Source organism: Paramisgurnus dabryanus, chromosome 11 (assembly GCF_030506205.2).
Source record: "Paramisgurnus dabryanus chromosome 11, PD_genome_1.1, whole genome shotgun sequence".
Taxonomy (NCBI): domain Eukaryota; kingdom Metazoa; phylum Chordata; class Actinopteri; order Cypriniformes; family Cobitidae; genus Paramisgurnus; species Paramisgurnus dabryanus.
This window is the reverse complement of record NC_133347.1, coordinates 32,218,258-32,238,280: the sequence shown is the minus strand read 5'-3', so window position 1 is coordinate 32,238,280 and position 20,023 is coordinate 32,218,258. Positions and strand designations below refer to the sequence as shown.

General features: G+C 36.7%; 1 protein-coding gene across 1 annotated transcript; it reads right to left on the bottom strand.

Moving 5' to 3' along the window:
• Positions 1-776: 776 nt before the first annotated feature.
• Positions 777-3,198, bottom strand: nppal (natriuretic peptide A-like). Its single transcript, XM_065247995.1, has 3 exons — positions 3,041-3,198; positions 2,680-2,955; positions 777-2,587 (listed from the first exon to the last, which is right to left on the bottom strand). The coding sequence occupies exons 1-2, from the start codon at positions 3,122-3,124 to the stop codon at positions 2,689-2,691; spliced, it is 351 nt and encodes a 116-aa protein (XP_065104067.1). The 5' UTR covers positions 3,125-3,198; the 3' UTR covers positions 777-2,587; positions 2,680-2,688.
• Between the last annotated feature and the right edge of the window lie 16,825 nt (positions 3,199-20,023).

Here is a 20,023-nt window from a genome sequence, read left to right as displayed (position 1 = left end):
CCACCACTTCTGTCCTGATTACTTCGAGGTTGTGGACGAGTCGTTAAAACGTGAGCATGAGAAATGACGGGTTTAAGTTGATACACACTTATATTATGTCAGAATCTGCTGCTTGTGTTGTTAGTAAACATGCTGCACAGTGTTTTGTACATGAATATGTAAGAGTTTCTCTGATATTTCAGCGCAATTGATGAAATAAGCTTGTGCAACTTTCACACACTTGCAAAATAAAACTAATGAAAGATGCTTTGGTTTGATGAATGAAAGCCTAAAGACTGCACTGTACGTTGTGTGTTTGAGCTAGAAGTCAAGAATGATGTAAAGCATTGTGCTCTGTACATCACATTAGATAAATAGGCGGAGAGTAGGTGAACACATTCAACCGCATGTGCGTTAACACCACAAAACCAATCCAGTCGAAAGTGTTTTCGACTACTTCTGAATTTGCTAGAAAGTTGACGAGCTGAAAAAGCTTTTACACACCGTTACGACTGTCTTTAGCGTTGTCCACTTGTGATCCAATCGACCAAAACACATCTTAATCCCAGGTGTAAACGGCCCCTAACACTTGATATATGAGATGATGTGAAATTACATTTAACACATTATTCAGCTAACAGTTCTTGCAGCCATTATGAAGGCATCAATAATAACAGTATTTTTATTTTTGTGATCTTTTTACTTCAGACTTTGTTTAATTTGTTTACAGATTCAACAGCACACAGTAAAACTATTAAACATGAAAGATAACATTGATTCATTCAGTAGATCCTTTAGTTGTTATAAGATATAAGAAACTATTTAGAATTTTTAAATTTGACCCTGGACCGCAAAAAAAAAGTATATTCTCTTTAATTTTTTTAAAGCGGCCCAACTAAGGTTGAACACCCTGTGTTATAAAAGTGACATGTAAGACTATATATTTAGTCTTGCATAATTAATTCACTCCAAAATGGGTTAACATTATCATTATCACACTGGTAAATAGCCAACAATACATTGAATGGGTCAAAATTATACATTTTTGTTTTATGCAAAAAAAAAAAAGGATATGAAGTAGAGATCATGTTCCATGAAGATATTTTGTATATTTCCTCTATTAAATATATTAATCATGTATTTTTCATTAGTAATGTGTTGACTTCATTTGGACAACTTTAAAGGTAATTTTCACAAGATTTTTTTTTTTGCACCCTCAGATTCCAGATTTTTAAATAGTTGTATTTTGGTCAACTATTGTCCTATCCTAAAACCATACATCAATAGAAAGGTTATTTATTCAGGTTTCATAAGAGGTATAAATCTCAATAAAAAAATTACCCTTATGACGGTTTTGTTGTCCAGGGTCACAAATTTGTTTTTTATATGACAACATTTGTGTAATATGCATGCACAAAAATAAAACAACTAATATTTCTACAAGTGTATTCAGTCGCAATCATTGCTATTCAAATTGGATCTAACAACATGTGACCTTATAAAAGAAATACATTTGTGCAATATGCATGCACAAAAATAAAACAACTAATATTTCTACAAGTGTATTCAGTCACAATCATTGCTATTCAGATTGGATCTAACAACATATACATGTGACCTTATAATAAAAGTGGTTTTGATAATGAATAGAAAACTGGAAAACTGCAAAAAGAAATGAGACAGACAGATGGATTGATAACTAGAAATAGACAGATGAAACAAGAAATAGATAATGCATTTGGTTTATGTTAAGTCTGATGATTTACAGGTTTAGATTGGCTGTCAAACTTCTTCATTATTCTCATATAGTAGATTTACTGTCGTTTTTGGGTTCTTTGACTGTGACATGTTAATGCCACAGTCAGCTCAGTTGGGTGGTGGGTCAAATAAACACAAAAATAAAATGTGGCTTTATGTGTTGACATCTTAAGATCCATTCAAACTTAGTGTCTGTCTGTACATCCAAATATTTAATCTGTGAAGAAGAATAAATGCTTATGTGTTTGTATTTTATTTTCATCAACTTTCCTGTAGGCTCATTATCTTTGTCAGAGTCCGATTAAGATCTTATCACAGATAAAAATACCTAAAGAGAGTCACCTGCATGTTAAGATACCACTGTAAAAAATTAGCTGTAATTATGCAGCTGGTTGCCAGTAATTTACTGTAGAAGATAAAGACTGAAAATGTTTCATGTTCATTTGACTTTAAACAAACTGTTGCCAGTAAATAACGTAAATGTAAAATCTACAGTAAGTTATTTACAGCTAGTTGCCAGTAATACAATACTGTAATTTCTACAGAATTGTTTTTACATTTAACTTTAAAGACATGCACACATTCATCATTAGTTTTAGACCAAGCTGACACACACGTTATGCAAAATATTTATTTTGCAGCAATATACATCATCTATAACACGAACATAAATAAATAAATAAATAAATACATAAACAGATGCAACATAGCAGCAGTCTCTTTACATAAACTATTTACAGATCTAGATTCAGAATAAATAATAACCATCAGATATCAGCTGAACACAAATTTGTAGCCTACACCTGCAGAAAGATGTCTGTTCCGAGGACCTTTACAGTAACAGTCCGACCTGCAACAGGTGGCGAGACACACAGTAATAAGAGATTTGATTTATCACACACAGTATATCTATGTGTTTATGAATGGGGACTCATGACATACCTGCACAGTTTAACACCCCAGCCCGCTGAATGAGCCGATTCTCTCCAGTCTGACCCCGAAACAGCTCCTCAACCCTCCTTTTTTAAAGCGACTCCACGAGCGTTTGGATGTGGACAGTAGATCTCCAAGTACGCGCTCGAGAGCGGTGCTGGTGCGCACCTGCTGGTCCGGATTCAACTGCCGCTCTTCTGTGCGCGCCTCCGCCTGCTCCATCGCGGACTCCTGCGACTCCACTAGCGGCGCGTTTATTTCTTCATCTAAAAGCTGCTTCAGAGTCTGTGGGTGGTTAAACGCGTGGTATTAGTGTCTGATACACACCTGTATGTGTGAGAGAGAGATGCTGAGGCTTTAACACACTCACCTGTAAACTTGAAACCGGTTTGGCTCCTGCCAAGTGTAAAAGAAGAAGTGAAGAGACGCAGAAAACTGAGATGTTGAAGATCATTGTTGTGTGAATATTGCTGGAGGTCAGCAATGGCCGTGCACGTCCCAGTTTAATCTTTTCTTATACTGAAAATCTCCTGTCCAGGTACACGCTTATATTGCGCTGGTTTCGTCACAGCTGCAGCAGGGAGGGCTCTCCTCATTTTCATCCACATCTCTACATCAACCAAACATCACAATGATGAACTGAAGGAGGATCCATCATCTGATGCTCAAGTATGAAAGATGATCCTGTCAGGGAAGATCCATTCATAGCCTGACGTGTACACTCATGCCACAATATTGCCCTAATTTTATACAAAAAAGTCCATATCGCAAGTATACCCTAAGACAAGTATAGTTTTTGACATCTTGATTTGCAGTGACATGAAACATCCCTGATGTCAAGCACTTGATCGACATAATCGGACATCATGTAGACATAATCAGATATACAGACACTATAAGACATCATGTAGACATTTTCAGACATCTCAAAAATTAAGCTCAGTGTTTAACAAAAGTTAAAGACACACATTTTGTCCATCAAGTTAATCTTCACAGATTTTTATGAATTTTGAAGTGTAAATGTGTTTACTATATAAAAAGCCAAATTTTACTTGAAAATTCATAAAAGTTAATCTGTAAAGATTAAATTGTTGGACAAAACTTGTGTCATAAACTTTTGTTTGTTGGGGTTCATGAAAAACTGACAAAAAATAAGACATAAAATGATCATATAATGTGAACTAAATACATTCAAAAGCCATTTGCTTTTGTAATGAGCAGACTGGTCTTCATTTTTCATTATTCAATGAAAATGACTCAGAAACATTTGTTCTCCCTTTTAAATGATTCATTCAAACAACTTGACTGATCCAGTTAGTTTATAACCCACTGGTCTGGTACTGTATTTTTAAAGATCCTAGTTTGAAGATGCAAAAGATTTGAACATATATGCATGACCTAAAACCCAGAAAACAAAACCAACAAAAAGCTTTAAATTAAAGGGAAGCACATATTGGATTTATTGAGTATGGGTGTCTGGTTGTGCGACCAGCTGTTTGAAACATTTTAAATGTGCATTGTGTTCCCTTTGAGCTTAATAGTCACGGGCAACACATTAAATCTAAACTTTATAGAGCTACAGGAACCAACAGCTTGGCAATGCAATGGTTATCATGGCATGGTAATGAAAGAGAGTGAGGGGTAATGACCATTGCCCGGTACATCACGTCATGACCTTCTCCGTATTTCATTTGGGCAGCTGGTCACTTCACAAACACAGATCACTGAGCACTGCTCTTTTCCTGATGAGAAGCCAATGGGGCTAATTATGATTTTAATGATCCTCTAAATGTCATTTATTTGCAGAAGAGATGATATTCATAATGTACAACAAATGTGTTGCCAAGAAATCCATCAGTGAGATCATTTTTAAATTATTCAGCATGTATGTTAGCTTTTTATTTGTCTTCTTAATTTTTTTTAAAACATTGATACATTAAGATAACAATTAATGTTTATACTTTTATGGTCATATAAGAGGGACAAATATCTTCCAGATGGACTCCGATCTGTCGTAATAGCTGTTGTACAGTCTTAAAAATAAAGGTGCTTCACAATGCCATAGAAGCACCTTTAAAGCACCTTTTAATTTAATTTAATTTAAAGCACCTTTAACATCTGAAAAACCTTTCTGGTTCACAAAAGATAAAAATGGCAAACTGGCATGCAGGGCTAAGTCATGAAAAATAAGACTCAAAATAAACTTGTGAGCAATGTACAAATTTGACAAATTACCCTGAATTTAAGAGAAATAATAATGGTAATACAAGTAGGGCTTGCTTAAAGACTTGACTCACAACATTTGATTAAATTTAGATAGACCCTAGACTACAGCATTGAATAGTCAACCCAGTATCACGAAATTGCGTGACTATTTCACGCATGGACCAGCGTGACAATGTCACGCTTTGCCGCGTTTGAGCGTGAGCATGTCACGCTTTCTGTTTGTGTCACTGTCACGTATTGGTTACTCAACTTTTTTGTCCTAATTTCTTACCATTGTCGCTTCGGTTTAGGGTTAGATTTACATAAAATGACACCCTTACCTAAACAAACTCTAACCCCAACGTCAGGTGACAATTGGTTAAAGTTTAGAAAATATAAAAGAATAAGTATTGTATCTTTTATTTTTATAAACCAATACTTAAAGTGACAAATACTTAAAGTGACATATAACACAAGCACCAAATCTAACCCTAAACCGAAGCGACAATGGTTTGAAAATAGGAAAAAAAAGTTGAGTAACCAATACGTGACAGTGACACAAACAGCAAAGCGTGACATGCTCACGCTCAAACGCGGCAAAGCGTGACATTGTCACGCTGGTCCATGCGTGAAATAGTCACGCATTTTCGTGATATAGGGTTGTGATTGAAAGAAGTAAATTAGAATAGGGGAGGAATCAGGAAGGAGGAGGGGAGAAATTTCCAGAAGAATTGTTAAAGGAGGAAGTAATACAGCTGCTTATATAATTGGTCCATCACACACACAAACTAACAAACATCTCCAGATCAATCTGATGAGCATGTCTCTAAAGGGTGGGTGGAACCCGAGTACCAAAAGGAAACACACAACGAACATATGAACTCTGTAAAGACATACAACCCTGTCAACTCAAACTAACCCCACACAACTCAACCAGAGACCTTCTTGCTATGCAGGATTTAAATCATCAAACACTAATAAAAAAATGTTGTGATACTTTCAGGTATGTCTCATTTTGAATTATGTATCCTCCGGAGGTCGCAACCTTCTTTTAAAGGAATTTGGAGGATGCATCCATCGTATACTTTGCTGCTACAAATAACCCACAATTTCTTGTGTTGTCACAAACAACTTTGTTTCTTTAAAAAGTGGTGTATACAGATCTTATACATAATGAACTGTATTGTTTTTATTACCTTAGAATGAACCATTTATATCTACATACACCACAGGTCCTTTTACATGGAAGTTACTGTCATGTTTCTACAGTTGCCCTAAACAGAAAAACTGCTCTATAGATCGCATTTCGTCCCTACATTGGCCGTTTCTCAATGTCAAGGATACTTCCTTGGCAGGACTAGTCCTTACAAGTCACTTCCTTCAGAGGCTAGGCGAGCCTCTTCTTAAGCATTCATAGAACACGTAAATGGAACAGGATAGCAAGTGCACGTCATTGCGTCATTACTTCAGTAAAAAGGTGTGCTTTCAGCGCTGCGTGCATAGGATTGTGGGTGATTTCAGCGAGCAAAGAGCGCGAAGTATACATATATGCATCCTTTCCCTTTATCTGGGATATTTCTCGAATAAAGGACTAAATTCCGAGAATCCTCGACATTGGAACAGTCCTTCGACGGACATCGATGACATGTTTGTCCTGAGGTGGCTACCATATGCGTTTTGAAATAGAGGAGTGCCACTAAAATTTACACACACCATCTTTAAATGTAGCCTAAGTAGTTTCAAGTTTTTAAGAAGTTTCACCTTAGTTCAGGGGTGTCCAAACTTGGTCCTGGATGGCCAGTGTCATGCAAAGTTTAACTGAAACTTCCCTCAACACACCTGCCTGAAAGTTTCTAGTGTGCCTAGTACAGGTGTCTCCAACCCTGCTCCTGGTGAGCTACCATCCTGCAGACTTCAGGTACAACCCTGCTCCTACACACCTGTCTGTAATTATCAAGCAACCCTGAACACCTTGATTAGTTGGTTCACCTGTGTTTGATTGGGGTTGCAGCTAAAATCTGCAGGACGGTAGCTCACAAGGAGCAGGGTTGGAGAACCCTGGCCTAGTAAGACCTTGATTAGCTGGATCAGGCGTGTTTGATTAGGGTTGGAGCAAAACTCTGCAGAGACACCGGCCCTCCAGGAGCAGGATTGGTACACCCCTGCCTTAGTAGATCAATTAGGTACATTTTTGCTGTGCAGTCAGCTCAGGTTGACATGTGATAGGCTGATGAATGACGGACTTCTCAACATCTATGAAACTGCCACCACTTGATCTAACGCAGGCAACGCACTGCCTCTTTGGCTAAATCTGACATTCGTGCAAATATGCACCGCAAATGCAAAAGGAGATAGAGTGGATATAAATAAAAAGTACTGGCCACAGACTGGCAGCGAGATTCTTCAAAAATCAATGTTCGTCAGTAAGGGTGCAGGTCCGTCAAGTTAGCAGTAAAAGCATGCAACTATTGCTGATGCATGTTTCAATATGGTGCTGGGGTGCTGCCTTACTTTCCAGTCATTACCAGGGAAACCCCTATACTATTCAAACACATCAGGCAGATAATTGATTTGCATTTTCAATAAGTTCTGTTTTTTGTATGCAAACAACAGCAAAAAACAAAGCTGAAATGTCAAGCTCATTATTTTTTTTTAAACTTTGTTTTTCTGAAAAATTGTATTAAAAGTGCAAATTGTGCTTTTTACGACCATTTCACATTTTAATTTGCAGCTCTTAAAAAGGTCTTTAAAAAAATCGAATAATACAACTATAAAGTTGTCACGGTTCATGTGTTCTTGTCCTCTTTATTGTTTATGTCTTTTATTTTGAAGTTCTCATGTTTATGTCTTTTATTTGACTTTTTTTTATACAAAAGTATAGATTATTAAATATGTGTATTTGTCTGTGGTATGGAAGTATACATTGTTTATTCCTAGTAAGTTTTTGAGGGTTCACCTACAGTTAGACATGCTGTATTTTGACAACTCAGTATTAAGATAGATCACTTGTTGGTCAGTCCCCTTTTCTATATTTTAAATCTGTATAAATTTGTTCCCAGTCAGATGAATTCACAGATGAATTATTGTCTCAGCCCGCCACTAAGAGTGGGGTTAATAATAAAATAATACAAGAAAATTTTTATTCTGACTTTGCATTTTCATTGTATTTGACTAAGGGATCAACAGTAACAGATAGTGTAAACAAGCTTGTTACTGTAATCAGAAAGAAATTTGCTTTGCATCCCATCTCCTGTTTGGGTCTGGACACAAAACCTCATCCACACCAGAAGCATGGTTCTCTTTGACTGAACAGTGGGGGAAGTGGCATCTGGAGTGGTGTATCCATCCCTGGCATGCCCCATCGTCTATGTCACCACATGCCTCCTCCATCGCTTGGAGAAGGGGTATGCGTTGGTGAGGATGGCGATCACATACCTTCCAACCCCATGCTAAAAAGATCTCTTCTTTTGGTATGAAAAATTTAGAATATGGTGGCACGTTGATCAGAAGAAGTTGTGGATTTTCACTGAACCAATTGTAGATCAGAGGAGACTGGTTGAATGTTGTCCCTGATGGCAACAAACCTTGACTGATCTGGCCAAGAAAGCCATTTTAAAGCCTTTATACTGTATGGTGCCCAAGCTCTGACTTTTAAGTAAACATTCACACAGCACTTTGGTTCCAGAAAATTCTTTAAAATTGGCAGACACGCATCTGTGTGAACACCAACACGTCCCATAAATGTTCTGGAATCACTCCAGGAAAAGCGACCTAGTTACATTCCCTTAACATTCCCGGAAAGCCCTCTGTGTGTGCAAGACATAGAAACAATGCTGAGATCATACAGCACCTCACGCGCTCCTTTATGGTCTTATCATAAACAAAAATGGAGAGAAAAATAATGGATAATAAGCAAACTTCAGTTTTGCAGGCTTGGTCTAAAGATTAGATAAATGAGTAAATGGTTTCACTGAGTAACACTTTAGGGGCTGTTTACACCTGTTATTAAAGGTGCAGTGTGTGATTTTAAGAGGGATCTCTTGAAAGGAATTGCATAATAAAATACAAAACTATACGATCAGGGGTGTATAAAGACCTTTCATAATGAACCGTAATGTTTTTATTATCTTAGAATGAGATGTTTTATCTACATACACCGAGTGTCCCCTTACATAGAAGTCGCCATTTTGTGCTGCCATGGTTCTACGAAGCCCTTAGCGCACAAACTTTTTTACTAAGTTGTCTCCGACGAGGACACGTTTGTCCGGTGGCGGCTAACGTAGCATCAAAAGCGAGCAGTGAGCAGTGGACTAAGCCGTTGGTTGCAAGGCGCAACCTCACCACTAAATGCCACAAATATTTACACACTGCACCTTTAAGATGCGTTTTTGTCAATTGAATCACAAGTGGATGATATTAAATACAGGTGTAAATGGGTTGGGAAACGTTTTGAGCTTTTGTAAACACATTCGACCTGATTGCTTTTGTGGTGTAGACGCACATGTGGTTGAATGTGTCCGCCTATTTATCTAATGTGATGTACCTAGCACAATGTTTTACATCGTTTCTGACTTTAAGCGCAAACACACAGTGTTCAGCATGATCTTTAGGCTTTTGTTCATAAAACCTAAACGGCTGCTCTTCACGTCTGTTATTTGTTTCATTTCGCGAGTGTGTGAAAGTCACACAAGCTTATTTAAAGGTGCTCTAAGCGAATTGACGTGTTTTAGACCATAACATTTTTTGTTACATACCGGAAACATCTCCTCACTATCTGCTTGCTGCCTGTCCGCTGATCAAACTGTAAATAACGCGATCTCTGTAGACAGCCCAGGCTTCACAAACAGCAATAACAACACAGTGGCCAAACCTACAAACAGAAACCATAACAAAGTGTTCCAGCCAATAAACGACAAGAAGGATTTGGGGGTGGAGGTTGGGCGCGTTCATGAGCGCACGGAAGGGAGGGGGAGGAGTTAGCTACGCTCCGTCTGTTTGAAAACAATTCAAACGTCAAAAAACATTAACGTCTCGCAGATTCGCTTAGAACGCCTTTAATTGATTGCTCTGAAATATGAGAGAAAGCTCTTATATATACACATGTACAAAACATTGTGCCACATGTTTTCTAACAACACAAGCGGCAGACTCTGACATAATATTAGATGGCGTCCATTTAAACCCATCATTACTCTCGTACATGTTTAAATGACAGGAGAGGGACTCGTCCACAGACCATCCCCTCAGTAATCACTACAGAAGCGGTCAAAAGTGGGAAAAAAAGATGGATTTAAATAACAGGTGTAAACGTAAATGTGTCTCTCTCGTCCACTTGTGATCCGATTGACAAAAAAGCATCTTAATACCAGGTATAAACAGCCCTTTTAGGGGTTTAAGACTAGTCCCAAACTAAAATGCATGTTAAAGCTGCTTTAATTTAAAAAACATCTTGCACTGACATTGCACTTATGATGCACACCATTGTTTTTTGTAAGGTTTGTTTGTAAAAACTACTTAAATGTCCCAACATACTGTAACTAAGGCCTAGTCCTGAATTAATCTAAACCCGATTCAGGAAACTTAAAAAAATAGAGGAAAGTTGTTGCCCTAAAAAAAATTAATAATGTGAACTGTAGCAACTTAAAATTTCTAGTAATTTCAGTATCATTCAGAAAGTTCATTGAACTTAATTTTAAGTATATTTAAATTGTAATAACATGTAATATCACTATATTTTTAATTTATTTATAATTACATTACTTGAAGTATGTTCATGACTGACTATATTAATTTACAGAATAAACTTGATTCTCCACAGAAACACACACAAAAATGCATTTTTGACATGAATTGTCAGTACTGTGAAGAGAACTACAATAAAATGTGCTAAAAAAGTACACACTGATCACCTGAATGGTGACTTCACAAAATTATTATTGACAACAAAACAACATTAATAATATAAGAGCTTTTTTTATTAACAAAAAATTAAGTTGTTAAATTTTTATCAGTTCTTATTCTGTGAAAAAGCATAAATAATCAAAATGTTCAGGCACAAAGGATTATGGTATTCCTCACAACATGTACTGATAATAATTAAGTTAAGGTTTTAGTTAAATTAATTTTATACGCTTAAAAATTAAATTAACTGAGATTTTTTTTAAGTATATATCAAAAAGGTGATGTTTACATCATTGTTTAAGTAAAGATAATATCTGGGTTAACAGTGTACAGTATAAGTAAACACTACATAAGAAATAATGACCGAAAAACTTTTTAATTAAAGAGTGTAAAAATTTCTGTTGTGTGTAATTGTAATGATCATAAAATTGTTTAACAAAGTTTACTTCTGTTACATGTTGGGACGTCCCAGCCGTCTTTTGCTATGCCCTAAAATGTTTCTTTCCTACAGCAAAAACAGTGCGTACTTTTGGAGCGTAGTATTAGTTTGGATGAGACTGTGGAATAAAGCTCTGTTTTCTGTTTACTGGGTTTTTGTGTGGTGTTAAACGTGCAGATATTTTAAACTTTCCTTATCTTCACATTTTTGCACCCCTCATGTTCTCCCTCATATCCCATAAATGATGTCATGGTTCACCCGTGGATCATTGCTCATCCGGCCCGCTGCATTCCAGTTCACTGACACTACATGAATATTGTCATCTCGTCACCATCACCTATAGGGCTGTTTTAGTAAAGATAAGAGCAACCTAAGACCTTGTTTGATATATTTGGCCCTGCTTGTGCTATTTTTAACTTTTCATGCAAATAGGGTTAGTAGATTACAAAGATGTCAAAACAGGAAGAAATATAGCGTGTCAGTCCTCAGATTGACAGACGTTCAGCATAAAATAAACAAAGAATATATTGTAGTGGAATTTACATAACAATTGTGCTCTCTGTATTGACCCATATTCCTCCTTCAGTGTAAGTAAAGCATACTTCATCTCGAATTGATATAAGGGTCAACATTTAATATTTTACAGGGTTACAGGTTTGTTCACGTTAAGTAAAGACATTATTGTTGGTGTCTGTGTTAGCTATATGTCTTATACCTCTCGGTTATCTTGCTTTATCAGTAAATGGAAACACTTGTGTAATGTATTCCAATGGGTAACAAGGTTTCCATTTTCACACCTCAGTAATGTGGGAAATACTCTGCCCTCAAGCTGTCATCAACAAACAAAATATGTTACTTATTGCCCTTTAACGCTGTTGCTCTGTAAGGACTTGGTTTTAGATGTGTGGTGATGTTCTAACATCTCTATGTATTTTTCATTTCTTTAACTTTAAATGAACATGTGTATGTGTATATGCATGTAAACATCCCATGGTTTGTAGTTTGTATTCTGTCAAACACCTTCTGTTTTAACAGCACTTGCTCTTTACGTGTGTAATGAATAATGTACAGTACAGTGTGCGGGGTGGTGTAGTGATAATCTCACTTTACATGTTTGAAAAACTGTTCATTCTTTAACTCAGTGCTTAACAGGGTTGTGTAAAACGAGGAAAATGCTCATAACAACAACTAACCATATAATCAGGATCACTTGCTGTTGTGACAATATCATTTTAGCATCTTTCATCTCCATCACTCTAAAAATGTCTGGGTTATTTTGGACCCATGTTGGATAAATATTAGACAAAACACATGCTGGGTTAAAAATGATGTTATGCAAGTATGGGTTATAATTAGGGCTGTGCAAAATTATCGATACATTTGTGCCAAAATTTCAATCTCTCCTATCGATATTTTTAAAAACCCATCAAATCCCTCTGTGTGCATCCTCCTCCGCCGCTGCTGTAGTTGTCGCTGTCCAGTTATCTGTCGGCAATTCAGCCAATGTCTCAGAAGTATACGGGAGTGAGAAAATGGCAGAAAATGTAAAAACACCTGCAGCTTTCAAAGTCAACGTGTGGAAGCACTTTGGCTTTAAAAAAGTAAAAAAAAGTTAGCTCTTTTTTTATATGAAAAAAGAAAAAGTAGTGCAATGTATTGCATCATGCAACGCAGTGTACCGAATCATATCGTACCGTGATACATTGTATCATGACACATGTATTGTGATATGTTTCGTATCGTGGGGCATTTGCCAATACCCAGCCCTTGTTATAACGGGGCGGCAGTGGCTCAGTGGTTCATGTAGGTTGTCTAAACCAGAAGGTTTGTGGTTCAATCCCCGGCTCCACCTGACCAAGTGTCGATGTGTCCTTGAGCAAGACACCTAACCCCAGATGATCCTGATGAGTTGGATGGTGCCTTGCATGGCTGACAACGTTGTTGATGTATGGGTGAATGTGAGGCAACACATGGTTTTGGATGGCCTGTAAAAATGCTATATAAATGCAGTTAATTTTCCAAAAAACCCAGCGGTTGGGTTAAAACAATCCAGCAATTTTGTCAATTTTAACCCAGCTGTGTGTTCTTTCCAATTTTACCCAACATGGGCCAAAAATAACCCAGCTATTTTTAGAGTGCTGTTACAGTATAAACCTGGTTTTCAAGATACACTGATCATCAACCAAACTGACAAAATATTACGTAAGAATCTGCCCCATTCTTTTCAACTTCAGGATTCACAAATGCACAATACAAACCCAAAAGATCCTGATTGAAGTCTGGCCCAGGCTTTTCTCTAGAAAATGCTAAGTGCTTTGTCTAACCTACATTATTCAGACAAACACTGTCTGGCAATTAAAAGGTATATAAATAAAAAAACTTGAACAACATTTTGTATTGTTGGCTATGTAAGGGATAATCCACGGCTAGCCATGCATTAAAGGGTTTTAATGCACGACGTAGAGGCGAAGAACCACCCGACGCGTAGTGGAGGGTGGTTGTCTCTGCGAAGTGCATTAAAACCCTTTAATGCATGGCAAGCCGTGGATTATTCCGCTTATACCTTGGTTATTTGCCAAGTTAAAGCTGTAATTAATGTTTACAGTGTAATTTTTTAACAGACTGGTAAAAATGACGGTCATTTTCCGAGGTTAAGTTAAGGCTCGCACTCCATCCGCTTTAAATAAAGTAGTGCTGAAATAAAACCTGCACACTTTAAAGAGAGACGCACTTATGTCTCGCTCACTCGCTTACTATCTCTGCAAGTGTAGCTGTGTTACTATGGTTACCAATGTTTATAGTAGCAGATTAATTTCGAACTGTAATCAAACTGACTGGAACTACCTGTGCATTAAACGGTTTTAATGCACACCTTCCAGCCAATCAGAATCGAGTATTTAAACAGACCATGGTATAATGTTAATAAACCCATTCTCATGAAATGTGTATAAATAGCATACAGTTGAAAAGTTGTGTAATACATACGGCAAAGTCCAATTTTGTGTGCATACAGGTACGATACTCCAGTCCTTCCCATTCACTTATACGGCGCATTTTTTCATGTTGTTTTATTTATTGGTTTCTCATTTGTTTTCTGTTTTTTAAACCATTGTCGCTTTGGTTTGTGGTTAGATTTGCATTGATTTCATTTAATATATAGCTTTCTTTATGTTTTGTCTATTTTTAAACCATGGTTGCTTGAAGTTGGGGTTGGTATTGGCATTTGGGTTAGGATGTCATTTTATATGACAAAGACTTGCTCTAACCCCAAACCCATGCGAGAATGTTAAAAAAAAACAGAAAATGAGATAAACCAATCAATAAAACGACATGAAAAGATGCGGCATATAAACAAACAGCGTAGAAGGACTGGCGTATCAGATGAATGCAAAATTGGAATTTGTCATATCGTCACCTTACTAACTAATTGCATTTGACAAAATGTTTTAGGCTGTTTTATTTAGCCTAAGTCAAAAGACATTGAGACTTTTTGGCTGCATTTGTTACTATAGATTTTTTCTATTGATCCAATGCATATTTGTTTTGCAGTTTATTGAGCAGATGCAGCATCCATGCATTCAACAGACATTTTTATTCAAAGTGACTTATAGTCCAGTCAAGCTTTACATTTTTATCAGTTTTTATGTGTGTTCACTGGGATTGAACTTTGTGTTGTTTACACAGCGCTCTACCATCAAAACATAACTGCTCTGTGAGTGTTATAAATAATAAATGTGAGTGTTTTAAGGACATTTGTGTTGACTTTGGTGTCCTGAAGTAAAACCAGCATCCTCTATTTCAATGTGGCACAGTTTATAAAACTAAGAGCTTATTCATTTTTCTAAAGTAAAAGAGCAAAGAGAAGAAAGATGGAAAGATCAAATGTGTCATCTTTTTCCTACTGTCTCACACTTGTCAACCTCTTGACTGAGGGTAGACATAATAGGAAGACCTGATACAGCTTTTATTATAACGGCCCTTCCAGATCTTAAACTATCCCAACAGGCAACTCTTCATAGCTCATTCAGCTTCATTAAACTGACAGATACAAATGACTCCTGGACTCCTGTTCAGGCTGAAGCAAAAAGAAAGAGCAGACGAAAAATGACCAGCATAAAAGCTATAGGTGCCATTTCAAAAATCACTTCTGATGGTCTTTGTTTTTCTTTATTCCATGCCTCACATTAAAGTCTTGACTCTTTTGCCAAGCCAATAACCAGCAGCTACATTAAAACATGATCTTATAATTAATCCTTTTATTAATAAAGAGATTGGATGGAAGGGTCACACTAATCAATCCCAGTTTCATTGTTGTTTTGTGAATGTATGATCTTGGTAATCCAGCCAAAGGTCCAGAAGCCCTAGCTGTGCCATTCAGAGCTGCAGCGCCGCATTAACATGAACAGAAGTTATACAGCAGTCATCTGCAAATCTGTTTTTTGTGTTGTCAGCTCATGCGGCGGCAGGCACTGGTTTCATCCGACCCACACCACTGCCTTTTTTGGGGTGGAATGCAGCCACGACCCCCTCCAGATACCTGCGAGAGTCATTAATATAAAACACACAATATTACGCTATAGCCTATTTAGATGAGATTTACCTTCTGCTTGAGTGTTTACTCTGTGTACCGTGATGAAATTAATGTGAATATATTAAATATTCTTACTGATAATTATTTAAGATATCAGATGATTTTCAAAGATGCATTTTAGCATTGCTGTGCTCATGTACTGAAGGTCCGAGTGATGTCTTTCATTTTCATGTAAGCAGAGAAGCGTGACGGTTGTGAGGCTGTGACTTATCGACTGATGTGTGATGAATGTCTCATAGGTCTAATTTAAAATCATTTCCCAAGTGGGCTTAGGGTACACCAGGAAATATGAACTGCTATTTATTAAGTGTTTTATTGCCATGAAGCATTATTTGGGTAGGTACTAGATAAAGGTTATCTGGTTTATTGCATTTGTCTGAATGTGGCTTAACTTTTAGTCCTCAGATCGGTAACCAGACAGCATTGGTATGCTTGACTGTGTCATGTACAGTACAATACAAATGTTTTCTATGTTTTTGCTTTCTTTGTGTTTTCATTTTCTGCAAGTTTAAGTCAAAAACTTCAAGTTTCTAAGAGCTTTTGGTCATTGAGATTTTTATCTATGTTTCATCATATTCACCAGGTGAAAGTTATAAGTCAGATCATATAGAAAAGTAATAGCACACCTCTCCAAAGCACACCTACCATTCATCTCCACTGCATGAAATGTGCAAGACAGATTACGGGTTTAATACTTACAGGTTAAGAGAAAGCTCAAGCAAGACTTTTTCTGATGTTTGCCTTATCTTTTGATAAATAAATGAATAATAACAACATGTTAAATCATAAATTAGCAAGAGTAGAAAAAAAGTCATGCATCTTAGATACACAAACTGAAAAGATGACACACGATCAGTTGAACAATTGTGATATACAATTAAAAATGAATTGAGTAGACATCATGGTAATCTATGGATTGAGAATATGATGCATGCATATCTGTTGAGTATTACATGATCATTGGTATGAGGAGAACACAGGATGTCTAAAGTGGTCATGAAGCGGCGGTGCCGGTGTTGGTGGTGGCGTACGTCTGCCCCCGTGACGGTCCCATTATCTCCTGGAATGTAAGAGGAGTCATTTCCAATAATGATTTTGCCAGCTTCCACACCTCCAGACAAGTGAGTGAGGGTGACATGAGAGAGGAGACGCCTGTCAGCTTCACTCCCAGATCTCTCATTCACTGTAATGTGAAGCAGGTTAACTGTGAAGCTGTGATGTTAATGTCTCTGACGCAGATAAACAAGAGCTGGGAGCTCTTTTTGATCCCCATTATTTTATTTGTCTATCCAAAATACATTTCAGAAGTGTCTTTGTTTTAAATACGGTGAATCAGATTTCGGTGTGTGTTGCCTTTAAATTTGACGGTGTCGGTCTGAATATTCATTTAATCAAATCTAATTCTCAGTAAAGAGCTTAAAATACTTGTAAATTAAATGTGTAATTGTAATATTTTGCATCACCTGCACTCGGATGTTAAAAACAACACAACAGTGTTAGTTTAAGGACAACACACTACACGCATTGTCCCAGAATCCACACATCTCTGTGTTATTATTGAAACAACACATTTTGTGTTACTTTTAAATTAACACAAAATGATCTGTATGTTTGACCATGGATCACCTAAGTTTACCTGCATCCGTCGAGCTGTTTTAAATAATAACATTTACACTTGCATCAATCCTGCTCATACAAAAACATGAATCTTGAAGTGCTGTCTAGATTAAAGTGATATTACGTAAAGCAGTGTCCAGAATTAGACCTGAACTGATTGCTTGAGGAACGCACCTGTCCAGACATTTGCATTATTTTCCAGGTTCAGCTTTGACTGGATTGTTCTGGTTCAGGTGACACACAGCTGATCTCTGATCAGTCTGACAGCATCTTCTTCATTATATAAATGTTTATTTATTCTTAAAGAATCTGATTTTATGTGCATGAGGAAGAGTTTTAATTGGACAAGTTGTACTGAAATCACACATTGTTTTTCTTCCAGTTACACGGTAGTGTCAATGTAAAACAATGTTTTAAATATAATGATATCATGCGTTTAAATGGTTGCACTTGTGATTCATAAAAAAAATGAAAATAATATGACTTTAATTGTAGTAGGCCTATTTAATTTTTTTCTCTTTGTTATCAGCAGCATGTAGTCTATAGCCTGTATATGAAAACAGACTCAAAAACATCACTTGGAGAAATTTGTATTTTCTTTCAAAGCAAAATGTTTAGTATTTTTTATCATTGAGATATAACAGTGATGTGTTGTTGTTGTTGTTGTGTGATTGTTCTCGTCTATGTGCAGGTATCAGAGGTGATAGTTTTTGAGCGTTTATTGGAGATGTGGTACAATGTCTCCTCCTTGTGGTCAGACTTTTAAACATAATAACGATGTTGAATCTTTGATATTAGGAAAAACATAATGTGATAAAAACTGTACATGTTTCTGTAAACCTAAAATATTATTGGGTACATCGTGATAAAATTTTCTTTGTTTCTCTTAGTTTTATGAGAGAAATTGTATTTATAGGTTTATATTAATCTGAAGTCATGTTACTCTCATCTCATCACTGAAATTAAACTACACACACAGTAGCAACAGGTTTAAATCACAAAACGCATACATACATTTGTCATATTGTTGCGTGTGTGTAATTACCCCCAAACCTCTATTGAAATGAAACACACACGCACACACAGACACACACACACACACACACACACACGTGGCTCTGTGTGCTTTTGTTCTTTGCTCTCCTCATTCATCACGTGCCCTCACTTTCTCTCTCATTATCTGGCACTTGTGTTAATGGAGATGATCTGTCATAAGAGTAAATCACCTCAACAGCTTTGAGTTTTATTTCAGCTGTTCCTGTGTCTCTATACACCTGATATCCAGTGTTAAAATGATATTTATTTGTTTTTATTAACATTGTAATGTGCAGTCTATGAAAAAGCTTGAGATGGACCTAAAGCAGATTAAACTTAAAGAGTCCCAATTGTCCGATTCACAATTGTACTTTTGGTAACGCTTTAGATTACAGCCCGGAAAGTACTGGGTAAGTACAGCAAATTTACAGCGTATGTTTCTGTAATTATAGTTTACTTATGAAGTACGTACGTGTAATTATAAGGGAACAATTTATAATATTTGGGGAATAAAGGGGTAACAACCAGGAAAAATACAAATAATATATGCAGTAAAGTACTTTTGTAGTTACTGTTTTGTGTTGTTACAGTCTAAGTCAAAATTATTTACCCCCTTGTTTCACGTAGTTACAGAGTAAGTACAGAATCTGCGGGCTGTAAATTAAAGTGGCACTTGTTACCCCCTTGTTTCACATAGTTACAGAGTAAATACAACATCTGCGGGCTGTAAATTAAAGTGGCACTTGTTACCCCCTTGTTTCACATAGTTACAGAGTAAATACAACATCTGCGGGCTGTAAATTAAAGTGGCACCCCTTTGTTCCGAAAAAATTATTAATTGTTCCCTTATAATTACACGTACGTACTTCATAAGTAAACTATAATTACAGAAACATACGCTGTAAATTCGCTATACTTACGTAGTACTTTCCGGGCTGTAATCTAAAGCGTTACCGTACTTTTTTCTAACAATGTAGGTCCTAAAGGTACGGTAATCTACCCAAAATTGTTTTCTGTTTTGTATTTCTGTAAAGGTACCAAACGGAAACTTAGGGTACAGCCCCAGTGACAGAAAAGGTACAGTTTTGTACCTTTATTTCTGACAGTGTATTGGTATGTTAACAATATGCAAAGGCGACATACCCCAAAGTAAATGATGACATGAGTTATCGTCTCCAACGTAAATCTCTTTTCGGACTACAACAAGCACAAGGATTGTAGGCAACAGTTTACTCCATGGGATTGGTGATGTAGACAAGACCGATAATATCATAATTCCTCCCGCTTGGACTCACAGCCTGTAAATTAAAGGGATAGTTCACCAAAAAATGAAAAGTCTGACATAATTTTTTAGGAAGATATTTTGAGAAATGTTTGTAACCAAACAGTCCATGGACCCCTATTTACTTCCATAGTATTCTATTTTCTTACTATGGAAGTGAATGGGATCCACAAATGTTTTGGTTTCAAACATTCCTCAAAATATCTTCATGTTCATCAGAACAAAGAAATTTATGCAGGTTTGTACTAACATGAGAGGGCGTAAATGATGACAGGATTTTCAT

Excerpts from the sequence above, each read along its gene's own strand:
- nppal (XM_065247995.1), bottom strand. The coding sequence starts at position 3,124 with ATGATCTTCAACATCTCAGTTTTCTGCGTCTCTTCACTTCTTCTTTTA. Across the intron at positions 2,956-3,040 it reads AACCGGTTTCAAGTTTACAG|ACTCTGAAGCAGCTTTTAGA; the intron begins GTGAGTGTGTTA and ends AACCACCCACAG.